At 41.3% G+C, this 14,796-nt stretch overlaps 1 protein-coding gene across 3 annotated transcripts; it reads right to left on the bottom strand.

Moving 5' to 3' along the window:
• Window positions 1-483: 483 nt before the first annotated feature.
• mki67 (marker of proliferation Ki-67) lies at window positions 484-9,478 on the bottom strand. 3 transcript variants are annotated; one of them, XM_029456640.1, is made up of 17 exons: window positions 9,288-9,478; window positions 8,694-8,796; window positions 8,252-8,333; window positions 8,016-8,131; window positions 7,321-7,390; window positions 7,122-7,188; window positions 6,293-6,898; window positions 5,927-6,162; window positions 5,444-5,822; window positions 5,057-5,172; window positions 4,749-4,923; window positions 4,511-4,651; window positions 3,990-4,402; window positions 3,699-3,744; window positions 3,496-3,576; window positions 2,986-3,380; window positions 484-2,715 (listed from the first exon to the last, which is right to left on the bottom strand). In XM_029456640.1, the coding sequence occupies exons 2-17, from the start codon at window positions 8,780-8,782 to the stop codon at window positions 736-738; spliced, it is 4,992 nt and encodes a 1,663-aa protein (XP_029312500.1). In that variant the 5' UTR covers window positions 8,783-8,796; window positions 9,288-9,478; the 3' UTR covers window positions 484-735. The 3 variants fall into 3 exon arrangements, with proteins under 3 accessions (XP_029312500.1, XP_029312498.1, XP_029312499.1); XM_029456638.1 differs by having other exon boundaries at window positions 484-3,380; window positions 9,288-9,477; XM_029456639.1 differs by having other exon boundaries at window positions 484-3,380; window positions 6,302-6,898; window positions 9,288-9,477.
• Window positions 9,479-14,796: the final 5,318 nt, after the last annotated feature.

Below are 14,796 nucleotides of genomic sequence, written 5' to 3'. Positions count from 1 at the left end.
AATGTCTCAGATGGTAAATACAAAACTTCTATAATTCAGGTTGATTGAGAACTTTAAAATGTGCTCTACATTGTATGTGAAGGCAGGGCATTGACTTCAGTATGAACTCTGGCTCCATCTTGGTTAAAAGCTTTGTGGAGTTTTTTAAACCCCACAGGCCATTTATCAATTTACACGTGACTCACTTTTACTTACCCCTTTAAAAAAAAAAAAGTAATGTTTTATGTGCTGTGAATAACCCATTATATTTTTTCCTCTGCTTAGTCAAACCTGCACTAACACAAAGTTGCAAATACAATGACATTTCAGTCTCATTTTTCAGCACTTCCTGTTAGTGATAATAACGATGCACCAGAGCACCTTCTGTACCTACAACCAAAGCTTTCGGTGAATCATCATCCCAATCATTTTAACCCCACGTGTGCATCTACCGAGCACCAGAGAAATGTTCGGACAAAAAAGACAAATTCAGACCAATTTTCCATCAAAAATTTAATAAATCACTTTTTTTTCCTTATAAAAACATTTGCAAAACCAGCAATAAACAGAACGTGTTACAAAATAAATGGTAAAACAAAATGTCCCTGCTGAATTGAAAAACAAACAAAAAAACAGTGCTTCATTTTCAGTCTATAAAATTACTTTCTAAAATGCCATACAATCTAATAAAAATGACAAGTACACACAGATTTAAGGGGAAAGGCTCATAAGGATTAAGGATGTACACAAATGCTTTTATTTCTTTGCGGATCTTCCTCTACGGGTTTTCAGCTGTGGGACGACCTCAGCACTTTCCACCTTGCTTGTGGACTCTGCTTCGTCGGCGGTTACGTCAGCGACCTTTGCCCCTCGCCTGGCTCTCTTGACGGGCTGAGCTTCAGCAACTTTCTCTGAGAGATCCTTCTCTTCAGTTTTGTCGACATCCTTTGACACAGTTTTGCTTTCAGTGTCGACTTTGGTCTTCCTGCCTCGAATCGCCTTTACGGGTGTTGCTTTTGGAATCTCAACGACTTCCAAGTCAGATTTCCACTTGATGGATCTTTTGGATGTTTTTGTGTCTTTCTCAACAGCGCTGCTTGAATCTTCACTGGGATTTGCTTGGTCACTGGTCACCGTGGCGTCGGCTGCTTTGGGCTTTGCTGCCGCACGTCTTCCCTTCTTGGCTGGCTCTACTGAAGTTGCTGCAGGCTCTGAAACCAGGCCTGTGGCTTCTTCACTGGTCTCCTCAAGGGGAAGAACGGCACCTCGACGGGCTCTTTTGGCCGGAGTGGCTTGTGAAGCAGAAGCTCTCGCCCCCCTGGCCCTGCTTGGTTTAATGACTGGAGCGTCGCCCTCTGCATCGTTCTTCTCCTCCTCTGCTACTACAGCGGTGACTTCAACCTCTTCAGTAACTCGTTTTCCTTTCCTACCCCGTTTGAGTTTGTCTGTGGAGCCGACGACCTCTTGGACCTCAGTGGATTCGACGGGCGTTTCAATCTCAGGCTCTTGTTTTGCTTTGCGCCCTCCTCTCCTGGGTTTTGCAGCCACGGTCGCCTCTTCCTCCACCTTCACTGGTTCAGCAACAAGTGGAGCTTCAGTGACTTCTTCTTCTTCTCTTGGTTCAACGAGGTCTTGCTCCACCTTCCTGGTTCTCCTTATTTTTTTAGCCGGCACCTGGGAGTCGGTAGTCTCGAGTGACTCAGGCTTTTCTTCTTCCTGTTTGGCATTTCTTCCCCTCTTTGCCTTGACAGGAGGCTGAGACGGCTGCTTGGTCTCCTCAGCGACAACTGCGTCTTCCACCACCTCATCTTCTTCAACGGCGTCAGCTTTTGTCTTCCTCCCTCTTTTGGGTTTTCCAACAGCAGGAACGGACTTTTGAGGTTGAGCATCTGTCGCGAGAGGCTCGTCACTCACAACTTCTTTCACCTCTGGCTCAACAGGCTTTTGCTTAATTTTTCTCCCTCTGACGGGCTTCACGACAGCTTCCTCTGCAGAAGCCTTCTCTTTGGTTGAAGACGTCTGGTCACCCGCAGCGTCACTGGAAACCTCAGTCATCAGTGTTGCTGCCACATCTTTCTCTGCAACCAGTTCAGGTTTATCATCACTGGCGTTTCCTTGAGACTTTGCATTTCTGCCTCTTGTCGATAGTCTAACAGCGGGTGGTGCTGTAGCTTCAGTTTTCGTCCCTCTTCTTCCTCTGACTGGAGCTGGGACAACGGGATCTTCAGAGTGCTCTACAACCTCCACATCAGCGGTGTTCGACTCCACCAGTTTTGCCCTTTTGCCACGAACTGCTTTCTTCTGAACGATGGCTGCTTCTGCTGCCTCGACTTCAGGGAAACTCTCAGTTACTGTCTCCTGGGGAACAGTTTCCATGGCATCGGAGGATTTACTTTCATCACTTCCACTGGGCACCACCTCCAGCTGGTCACTGCGGATTTCAGTGGAAACCTCTTGGAGATCTTCAGAAGCTTTTTTGGCATTTCTTCCTCTTTTAGGCTTAAGGGCAACTTTGGCAGGCAGGACAGCACTCTTCTCAATTACAAGATCAACATCCAGGCTCTCTTGAGACTTTGAATTTCTGCCTCTTGTTGTCGTTGGTCTAACAGCGGGCGGTGCTGCAGCTTCAGCTTTCTTCACTCTTCTTGCTCTGACTGGCGCAGGGACGACAGTATCTTCAGAGTGTTTGGGTTGTTCTTCAGAAACCTTCTCCTCTACGGTCTCCACTTCAGAAACCTTCTCCTCTACGGCCTCCACTTCAGAAACCTTCTCCTCTACGGCGTCCACTTCAGAATCCTTCTCCTCGACGGTGTCCATTTCAGAATCCTTCTCCTCGACGGTGTCCACTTCAGAATCCTTCTCCTCGACGGTGTCCACTTCAGAATCCTTCTCCTCGACGGCCTCCACTTCAGAAACCTTCTCCTCTACGGCCTCCACTTCAGAATCCTTCTCCTTGACGGTGTCCACTTCAGAATCCTTCTCCTCGACGGTGTCCACTTCAGAAACCTTCTCCTCTACGGCCTCCACTTCAGAAACCTTCTCCTCTACGGCCTCCACTTCAGAATCCTTCTCCTCGACGGTGTCCACTTCAGAATCCTTCTCCTCGACGGTGTCCACTTCAGAAACCTTCTCCTCTACGGCCTCCACTTCAGAATCCTTCTCCTCGACGGTGTCCACTTCAGAAACCTTCTCCTCGACGGTCTCCACTTCAGAAACCTTCTCCTCGACGGTCTCCACTTCAGAATCCTTCTCCTCTACGGTCTCCACTTCGGGTTCTTCCACAGACACGGTCTCAGCCACAGATGCTTGAGAGACAGTTTCGACGGCGTCTGATGATTCCTCATAATCGTGTTCGCGTCGCACCTCCTCCATGTGGGCATCAACTTCATTTGAGTTTGTTTCTAAAATGAGACAAATAAAAAACACAAGAATAAGAAAAATACAAGAACAAACAGTTGTGCTGATTTAAGGTGTTGAAATATTTGCAATTAAAAAAAGGGATAACTATCAACGTACCTTTTTCTAGTTCAACTTGGGGAACATCCATGACGTCTGATGGCTCATCCTGTCGTGGCTCCTCGGGGGCAAACACTAGTTCTATGTAAAGAAGAGAATCCAATAAACCCTCAGACACAACCAGCTCATCGTGTAAAGCAGCCACTTCTACTAATGTCCTTTATTACTCATCTAACACGTTATAAACATGAGAACCAACTCACCTTTAGCGACGTCTTCATCACAATCCACAGGCGTTTGAACCTCAACCTGTTAAATAATAATAATAATAATAATAATAACTTAGACAATGAGCTCACTCTGAAATAAAGCGAGTAAACACAGCTGGTAAAAGGTGAATGAAACGTTAGATCAAGACTAAATGTTGGTACACTCAATGAAAATCATCTTGTTCAACCGAGTACCTGACGCTCATTCAACCAACGACTTCCTGTAGTGTGACACCGACTTATATTTAGAATCCTTTGCTGCAGTGTTTAGTTTGAGGTCATTACCTCATTAGTCTCCAGGTGTCCTGCGGGTTCAGTCAGTGGCTCCTCCATCAGCTTCACGTCACACCGGTCTTCAGATTCTTGCACGAGCTCTGGCGCCTCCACAGTGACCTTAACATCATCCTCCTCCACACCGGCCTCTACAGCTTTAGGAGTTTCCAGAGGTTCAGCTTCCTGTCGTGGAGTCTTACAAACGACCTTAACGTCGGTGAGGCTCTCGTGTTGTTCAGGCTCCTGTTTGGGCGTAGTTGGGGTCGTCTTAGAATCCGTGCTCTGCTGCTCGCTACAGTCATCGGAGGGAATCTCCGCTGCAGGCGCGTCACTGACGAAGCTCTGGTCATCGTCGAGGAGGCGTTGGACGGCCTCGCTGTTGTATCTTCTGTCTTTTACGGTCATTGGAGACACCATCATCTCACCTGGAAAACAACGTTTAAAAAAACATTTAATTACCCAACGGTGCTAGAATCTCCTTCGCCTGAGTGTTTATACTGAACACACACGTCGAGCTTCGACCAGCGCTGTACCTGGCTCCTCTGGTGTGTTCAGCACGGACGGTTCTACCACACATGAGCTCGGACCTCTCACGGGTGTCTTTGCGACACAGCTCTCATCGATTACACATCTCTTCCTTTCCACGGCAGGGCTTTTTAACATTTGGGAAATTCCTTAAACAAAACAAACCCAACACATAAGCACATACAATCTAACAACATTACCAAAAACAACGTCTCCTATTTGTCGGGATGGAATAACGGTAATTACCAGTCAAGTCCTCGTCCATGTTCATGTTCTTCTTAAGGAGCGCGATGTTGGGGACCAGTGTCGGTGCAGCACCAGTTGGCTGAACAAGCCGTTTGTGAGCTCTGCCCACCACGATGGTAACCGGTGAGTCTGCGTGTCCAGTGCTCACATGGCCCACGAGTTGTCTTACAGGCGTCTGAGAAGATTGAGAGATGGTCACGAGATATAAACCCACCACAGCGACTGTTGACGTGCAGCACGAGCAAGACATTTAAGTCCTTTGATTGTAAGACAAACAAACATGGAATTGTTACAGTGTCGTAGTTTACCTGTGGTTTGGACACGGTCTTCTTCGTTGTCTTTTTGACGACCGCTTTCTTAACCGGAGCAACCAGTTGAGGCTTCGTCGGCCCAAATCTCACAATGTCTGCCCAGGAATGTTTGACTGCAGAGAGACGGGGGGGGAAATGCAAAAATATAAAACAAGGGAGGCTCTAAACAAACTCCTGAGATTAAAGACCTGAAGGATATGCTAAACAAACTCTAACATCATGAAACTTAAATGTTTGTGTCGTCATTCAGCTGAAGTTATAACATCAGTTGAATGGCGTTCAGCTCTTCACATCTCATTTTCACACACGCGCAATTTTATCATCAATATAAAACTTTAAATCATTTCCATGCGGGATACATCTTCACGTCAGGGTCTAACGTACCTTTCATAGACGCCCGGGAAAAGCCACTTCTCTTGCGCATTACTTTTGTGACGCCCTTGGTCACACTGGGCGTCTCCTGTGAGGTGCTCTTCCTCCTCGGGGTTGTTTTAGGAGCAAAGGGGAGTAAAGGCACCTGGTCGGCACCTTCTGCATTTGGAGATGGTGTGTTGATGCGCGACACAGAGAAGCGCCCTTGTACACTGGGGGGCAGGTCTCCTGGTGTTCCACCAACTGTGGGAGCTCTTCCTCTGGCGGGAGATGCAGCCTTGGGAGAGGGAGTCCTGGATTTTGGAGATCTCTTCGCAGGCGTCGGAGTCTTGGGAGAAGTATTTTTGGCACTCGACTTCCTCGTTTTTGCAGGACTCTCTCCATCAAACTCCTACGAGAAAGAAAACACGATTTCATTTTTAAAACGAGATTATACGACGAGCACGATCATAACTTAAGTCAAACTACGCCAGTCGTCCTCCGGGAAAGTCTTACCTCTTCTAGCAAGCCATTGGCGGATGCTCGTCTAAGGAGCGACAGCTTGTCGCTCGGCACGCACAAGCTCCTCCGCGGTGCGGCCCCTTTGCGTAACGGAGAGTTAGGAGGCAGACGTTTGTCAAATAACTCCGGACACAGCGTGCCGCCGAAGGAAACGCGTTTCTTCTTCATCTGTGGTGCGGGCGAGTTGGACACAACGTCTCCACTTTTGCGTTTTCTGGAGGTCTCTTTCACTAAGACGAGAATTGAAACCGTGATTGTAAGTAACAACGACACATACGGGGACATAACATGCGAGAATAATGACCTCGTTAACGTCTCAACACACGACAGGAAACACGACGGCATCACGGGGGTCATTACCTTTTTCAACTTCCCCAGAGTTCCTCGGTGATGCCTTTCGGAGACCTGTTTTGGGCGAGGTCGCTGCCGGCTCTTTGCTTCGTCTCACAGGTGATTTGGGCTTTTGAGCAGAAACCTCACCCGCAGAGAACCTCTTGGGGGGGGTACGGGTTCTCTTCTGGGGCGAGGTCGCGTCGGACTTGGCGGCATTTTCGGCTTCTTCAACTGCAGGTGTGGCCATCTCAGCGGAAGGAGTCTGGAAGGACCGGCTCTGCGTCGGAACAGACGCCGGGGGCCCGTCGCCCTTAACGTCCTCGGCCACAGGAGAGACTTTAACGTCCTCTTTCTTCAGAGAGCTTTTGTCTTCTGTGCAAAAGACAGGCTTCCTGACCGACTCGGGTTTTGGAGAGCAGAACCTCGAGGTGGGTGTTTGAAGCACACTGGCGGAAGACTTCCGAGGGGTCTTGACATCCAGAGACTTTTTGATCATTTGATACAGATCGTTGAAGGGGGAGGCGGCGGCCTTGCTTGGCAGCGGGACGTCATCCTGCTTGGACTCCACCACCACAGTTTTATCCAGAGATCTCTGGATGTTTTCATGGTTGGTTCCATCTTTCAGATGGGGGTCTAAAAATAAGCAAAAAGAAAAATCTTAACATCCAAGAAAAGGTTGTAAACAAATGTTAGACTAGAGACCAACGCGCTATAGACGGAACAGAGTTAGAGCAGGGGAGCAACGACATGTATTGATCTGTCAGATGTTTTATTGACCAGCTGAATGCACACTGGATTATAACTGTGCAACGTCATCTTCACATGTAGCAGAATAACCAGCGTCAAACAGTCTCACCTGTGCACACTTCAGAGATCCTTTTCTCTCCCGCGTCAGTGGGGACCGTGTCGCCCACTTGCTGATCCTGAAGAACACGAGATACTTTTATTAACACATTTCTGAAGAGAATTAAACTCATCAAGCACGGAGGACAATCTCAAGATGTTGGGACGGCCACAGTGCTTCAGTGATAAAAAGATAATAACGGCTACATTACTTTGAGGGTTTCAGTTTTGCCTCCTCTGGATGACCTCTTCTTCGGTGTGGGTGCTGGAGGGTACTCAAACCTGCAATGGCAATTACCAACAAAATGTAAGTAAGACCCCGTCGTGAACATGGTAACATCTGGAAAATGGGCCCACGAGTCATTTCCATGCATTTAATGTCTCTTTCATTACGCTCTTGGAAGCACAGGTTGATATGAGGAGAGGGGAAACTGTGAAGCTCTTGGAGACAATGCAAAAGCATTTGCAGCTGGTGAGATTTTTTAAAACTCTGAATTGCTTATCGTTTCTAAATGCAGCACTTGAAGTAGATGCACTTACATTATTCTTGCATTTTTTGGGGTCGTACCCACATGGTCGAACGCATGCATCGTACGTCACGTTGGATAAAAGTCTAAATAAATAATGTACGATACTCAAATGGCCCGTTGATTAGAGAAGGGGAGACGGTGTGAGCAGATTGTGCTCAAGTCTTTCAGTTAACTGAGTGGATGGTGACATTCAAAACTGTTCCCTGCAGCAGTACCTTCTAGCAAATGAAAAGATACATAAGCGCAGCGACTGATTTTATATTTGTTGCATGTCTGCACGATAAAATGCGCCCGCGTCCTTCCAACACTGATGCTCAGTCATTTGGTGAATATGGAAGGCAAAACAACACACAACTAAATGTTCTCTTCAAACTCACCTGAAAGAACGGTCAATAATAGTTATCACATCTCCGTGCTTCAAACGCTCAGCTTGCTGCAGAGCCTCTCCGTTAACACGGGTTGGATTCACTGAGCTCAAATTTGTCAAAACGATCTGGGAGAGACAAACACAAACATGAAGACATGTGCCTATTCAATAACAATTCCTCAGTATCCTACACATCATATTAAAGTTGAAACACTGACAGGTTTAATGTGGACATTGTGTCATTACCTCTTTATTTTCATTAAAGTCAATTCTGCAATGCTCCTTGGACACTTGAGGAAGCTGAATACGAATATCACAATCAGGCTTCCTGTAAGAACACAAATAAATGTGTCAACAAAAGAGGCGTTAGGTGTAAAGTAAAAGTGAACTGGAGGAAGATACAATAAAAGGAGTGAGTTGTAGCTGAAGCAGGAACAAGAGCAGGCATGCGTGTTCTGACGTCAGCAGGAGATGGCCCGCCTCCAGAGTAAAAGGCTTTTAGCACATCTGTGTCGACCAACATGAGGCTACACGCGTTTTACTTAACATATGTGCATGTCTTACAATAAAAACTAGTGCAATAAGGATGAAACCAGATAAACGAAAAGGAGATTTAAAAAAAATCTGAACACATGGCATGGCAAATTAACTTTATAGTCACAAGATGCATTTTGTTTAGTGATCTTACCTTCCAAATAAGCATGTGGCAGTAAGAGGAAACTCAGTCCCATCTCCTCCAGTCCTCTTAATCACCACTATTTTTCCATGCAAAGGCATTTTTGTAACGTTACCTGGAAACATTGGCAAACAAGTGTCAACTTTGCACAGCTGTAGCAAAAATAAAGAGAAGTTAACGTTACGTAAACCGACGTCAATGTATGATGAATATAACATTGTATCTCAAGATCGAAGCATTGTGCATGCAACATGTCTGCAAAAAGAAAACACTATCTATGCTTAACTTTAGTTTTAGTCATTTAACTTCTTGACGTTAGCCTGGGATACCTTTTAGTCCGACGTCATGTGTTAAGGTGAAGTAAATGAACGTTGACGTTATTCGACGTGATGGTTTAAACTCAGCAGATCGTTAAGTTAAAAAACACTGCTGACCCCACGTGCAATGTCGCCACGATGGTAACGTTATAATCACTTGTCACTTTAGATATGACTACAATACAAGATGCGTCTTTAAATGACAATCTAACGCTAAATTAGCTACATTTTAACACACGTTGTGTGGACTAGGATTGACTGAAAAAGATGTGTAACGTTTTAATCTCACCTGGTATTCCACTCAAAGACACGACGACTTCTGGCAACCCATAAACATCGAGCGGGCGGTTGCGAAGAGGAATTGTACTATAATATCATATTAGACTAAACGTGCAATTCAGATCCTACCTTACCCTACAATGTAAACCGACGAATGGCTAACGTATGCTATGCTACCTTGAACAGCCGTCCCTTGACGTCTCTCCGCTTCCAGATAGTTACCGTGGTATCACTCCGCCACCCTACAAACATACAGTAATCTTTTTTTAAAAATGATAAACTGATGTTTTATAAACACTATCTGTATCGTTTTTTATGTAACAATGTTTTAAACTTATATTTCGTTCTTGATATTTAATGTAACTTACATTTACATGAGACGGACTATTTTGTTTACGAATTTGGCGGAACATTCTCACTACGGTAAAGGGGATCTGATTTGAAAATGTTTGAAATTCCGCGCGAAGGATTGTGATTGGTTGAAACGTCACATATCCGGTAAGAGGGCGGGGCATAATACTTTTAAATATTTAAGAGCTAGACCGCCCAATCACTGGCCTTCTTCATGAACATAAGGTTTGGCATATCTAATAAGATTTAAAAAATAAATAAATAAATATTACAAAAATGGTAGTTATGATTCTCATTTTGATTCCAACTGTTAAAGATATTTTAAAATGTTTTGTAAATATTCTGTTACAAATAAAAGTCCTGCATTCATTTTACTTAAGTACAAGTATTAGCATCAAAATATACAAAATATACAAAAAGTACAAAATGTACTCCAATTCAGATGGATAGTGCACTAAATTGGGGCCAAATAACTCCCTCCATCTCGAGTGTTACGGCAAGAAAAACACACACATGCGTGAGTGATAGATGAGGGTCCGTGCAGAGGCCGAAGGACCAGGCGCTGCAGAGCGAGGAGTCTTTCTTGGCTGTTATGACGACCCCTCCTCAACACCAGGAAATGGTGGGCCAGAAGTGGGGAAAACACCAGGTTGTGTTTAGCAGGGGTAATTTATGGCATCTTTACATCTTGGTGAGGTGTGGAGGACTTGGGTGTGGGCGTCTGTATTAGTAAATGTAAATATGTGACACTAAACGTGTGCATTTCTTCCGTTTGCTGTTGGGAACACAACCAATTCAAATGTGCGTGCTCATGCAAAATGAGCGCATCTGCCCGTTTACATACTTGAGTGCATGTTTTGTGATGTGTACCGTATGTGCACAGCAGCCTGTGCGTGTGAACATCAGCGTGTTCTCGTCTAGGCCCAGGCCTGGTTTTTATCAGCCCCGCGGCCCCCATCATGTTCCAAAAGCCCTTCTCCAGGGGCTCAAGATAACTTCCCTGTCCACGCTGCCAGGCCTCTGAAATAACAACACGCCAGTTTTTCCTATCACTGCTGCCCCGGCAAATGGAGGCAGAACTGAGAACATGTGTGGACGAACCTAGAGCGTGGGGGAGGGAGGAGGGGCAGCAACGGATCGAGCAGAAGGCAGAGGTGAGGTCTACAGGGGCTAGACTTCTAGAAGCCACTTCATGTTAACATAGCTGCTCTGTGCTGCTGTGGCGACATGCTAGCATTTGGCAGTTAGTCGTGAGCCTCCACGCAGGACATATAATCCACACATGAATGCCTTGAATCCTATGAGTGCTCCCAATGTTTACGGATCTAATTGTGCGAAATAAAAAAGGTAAAAAAAAAGGCGTCCGAAGACCGCCATATCGCCGCAGAGAAACACAAGTTCCCTGGCAACAACGCTCACTTGCAACCCAGAGTAACACGGTGTAAATATACTATTGTTATATTATTGATTTATAAATAGTGACTCATGTGTTAATCATTTTAATGTTGCAGCTGGCAACATATGATAAATATTTGTTTACCATTCTATAAATATTGCCTCGTAGCTTGTGAATTTCACTAAGGGATTAACCTATAATAATACATAATTAATTATGTGTTGATTGTATCTGAATCTCAAGCTTCAAAGTAACTATAGCTGTCAGATAAATGTCGTGGAGTACAATATTTTCCATAACCATAATGGGCCACAAGACATTTTTTCATTTAATTGCAGAACAAAGCACAGGTGTAATTAATAACAATAATAAGGGCTGTTCAAGTTCCAATACACCTAAATGGAACAGAGCCATCAGTTATTAGTTATTAGTATGAGATGTACAAATGTTAGTGAGAAATGTTACTTAGTTGCAACATAATAACTTAATCAATTTAAGTCTGTTACTACGTCGCTAATGGGAAAACAAAGTATTCAGTTGTATTAGTTTTGTGGAATGCATGCAGCTTGTTTCAGTGTCAATATGTGATTCTATACACAGCTTGTCAGATTAGTTAGTTAGTAAGTTTAGAAGCAATCCCTTATAGTCAAGTATAGATGTGTCTGCCTGGGCCTAGTGCACACCATCATGTAACACTTACTCTCTGAGGTTTCTGTTATCTGTCTTGACACCAACTCCAGCAGTGAGCACAACATATTCTGAAAATAATATATATATATGTATATATAATGATTATTTATACACAGTATATATATATATATATATATATATATATATATATATATATACAGTATATATATATATATAATATATATATATATATATATATATATATACTGTATATATATATATATATTATCTTATATATATATATATACTTATATATATATAATATATATATAATTATCTATACTTATATATATATATCTATATATATATATATACTGTATATATATAATATTTACATATCTAGTATTATCTACATATCTATCTACATCTATATATATATATATATATCCATATAATATACATTATATAGTATATACATCTATATTATATACATATATATATACTGTATATATACTGTATATAAGAGTATATATACTGTAATATATATATTATCTATATATATATCCATTATATACTGTTATTATATACATATATATATATACATATATATACACCTATATATATCATATATTATACATATATATATACATACATAAATACTGTATATATATATATAAATACTGTATATATACATATATATACTGTATATATATACATATATATATATACTGTATATATATATATACATACACATATATATATATACATATATTGTTATATATATGTATACTATATATACATAATATATATTATACATCCATAAATACTGTATATTATATATAATACTGTATATATACATATATCATACTGTATATATATACATATTATACTGTATATATATATAATATATACAGTATATATATGTATATATCTATATATACTGTAATATATACAGTATAATATAGCATATATATATATGTATCTATAACTGTTTATATATCTATATATATATATCTATATATATATATATATACTGTATATATATCATTCTATATACAGTATATATATATTCATATATATATACGTATATATACACATACATATACTAGTTATATCTATATATATATCTTAATTATGTATACATTATCTATACTACATATCTATATATATATATTATACTGTATATAATCTATTTCTATACAGTATATATCTCTTCTATGTTTTTTCTCTAATGTATATATATCATACATATATATATATATATACTGTATATATATATATACAGTATATATATATATATATGTATGTATATATATATATACAGTATTATATCTATATTATATATATATCATATATATATATATACTGTATATATATATATTACATACATATATATATATATATACTGTATAATATATATATACATACATAATATATATATATACTGTATATATATATATACATACATATATATATATATATACATACACATACATATATATATACATACACATACATATATATATATATATACAGTATATATATACACAGTATATAAATACTGTATATATATATATTAGAGTTAAACTTTAATATGATAATCTGTAAATCTAGAGCCTGGTTAGGGATGTAAAACGTTTCTGATGTCATTTTAGTTCATTATATTAAAGTTAATGTTCTTTTTAAAGTGAGTGTATAAATTAAGCTCAAATGGCATTGCTGAAACATAAGAGTCATAGAGTTGGCAAACTCCCTCTGTAATGTCTTTTATACATGCAGCAATATATCCAAAGTTGGGAACATTAGCCACTACAAACTACTGATAAATCAAACTAAGTAATGCTGCGTCTGCAAAACCCCTGTGTGTATCATTTAAGCATGGCTGTGTTTTACTGATTATTATGAATAAAACCTTTTAGAGGAAGGATGAGATATTTCTTATTGAACGGTTACAAAGTTTCACCTTCATCAACTGGACTACCGCTGGACGCTGAACCATGAGTAACCTACTGAACTCCAGCGACACAAAGCTTGTGTGAACGTTTCCTGTGATAGAAATATGGCTTAATGGATTTAAAGAAGGGAGTCGTAATACTAACCTTAATGGTGATTCTGAAAAGTCTTAGTCTAGTGTTTATCTTGTGGGTGACGGCAAAGCGTTACCTGTTTACCCTCGTTAGTCGTCTCTTTAATGCAAAATGAGAAGAGCTGGCTCTATGTGCATGTGCAAACCTATGGACGACACCGCTGTAGCAGAGAATACAAAGAATGACACACGTGAACAACACAAACACATTTAATATTAAATGTTGGTTTTATTTTTTATCTTTTTTTTTCTCGTTGTTTTGTTTTTTTTCCAAAGTCGCTTGATAATCTTGACAAAAATTGCAACATATTCCATATTTCTCAAACTGACGGTGTGTCTGTTGCTATTCCAGATTAGCTGTGGAGGGAAAAGTTGTGCGCTCTTCTGGACAGGTGAAGTCCTAAATGATGAAAGCAGCTTTGACCGTACAAATAAAAAGAACACATGAACGACTTGGAGAGATTCCACACTGGCATCCTATGTCGTAACGTTGCAGGGTTTGGGGAAGGGGGGGGGGTAAGTGTCTCTCTGCACAGGTCCTCGTCTGCCAGGCCGAACAAAAAAACGAGTGACTGAAGAAAAATTCAGGGGCTCAGTAGCAGAAGTGTGTGTATGTGTGCGCGTCTGTGATAGGAGGGTTAAGGGGGTGCAGCACAGAACATAGAACAGGCCAAGCACACAAAATGATTCCTTCCTGAGACATTGGCGTGTGTACAGTAACGATGGTCTAGATGAAACGTGTGAGTTAACGGTGAAGGCGTTTTGGCGTAAAGTGAGTCACAGGGTGCGAGGTTGCTCTGGATCCGGCAAAAAAAAAAAAAAAAAAAAAAAAAAAGAGTCACATATTTGTTTCTACCACAGGGTTGCCAGGGGGGAGATTTGTGAGGACTTAGTTGACAAACATCACATTTGGGACCTTCACTTGCCTGACCACTGACAGAGCAGATCACTACAATCTAGTCTTTTCCCATCCACTACAGATTACTGATCCATTCAGAGGCTACTGAGAACCACTTGTGTTTTAATACAGTGTGCATGTACACCATTCTTCACATT

Source organism: Cottoperca gobio, chromosome 19 (genome assembly GCF_900634415.1).
Source record: "Cottoperca gobio chromosome 19, fCotGob3.1, whole genome shotgun sequence".
NCBI lineage: Eukaryota > Metazoa > Chordata > Actinopteri > Perciformes > Bovichtidae > Cottoperca > Cottoperca gobio.
Note: the sequence above shows the minus strand (reverse complement) of the source record. Positions and strands in the feature narration are given on the sequence as shown.

Excerpts from the sequence above, each read along its gene's own strand:
- mki67 (XM_029456638.1), bottom strand. The coding sequence starts at position 8,782 with ATGCCTTTGCATGGAAAAATAGTGGTGATTAAGAGGACTGGAGGAGAT. Across the intron at positions 8,334-8,693 it reads GCCACATGCTTATTTGGAAG|GAAGCCTGATTGTGATATTC; the intron begins GTAAGATCACTA and ends GTGTTCTTACAG. Across the intron at positions 3,577-3,698 it reads TGATGAAGACGTCGCTAAAG|AACTAGTGTTTGCCCCCGAG; the intron begins GTGAGTTGGTTC and ends TTCTTTACATAG.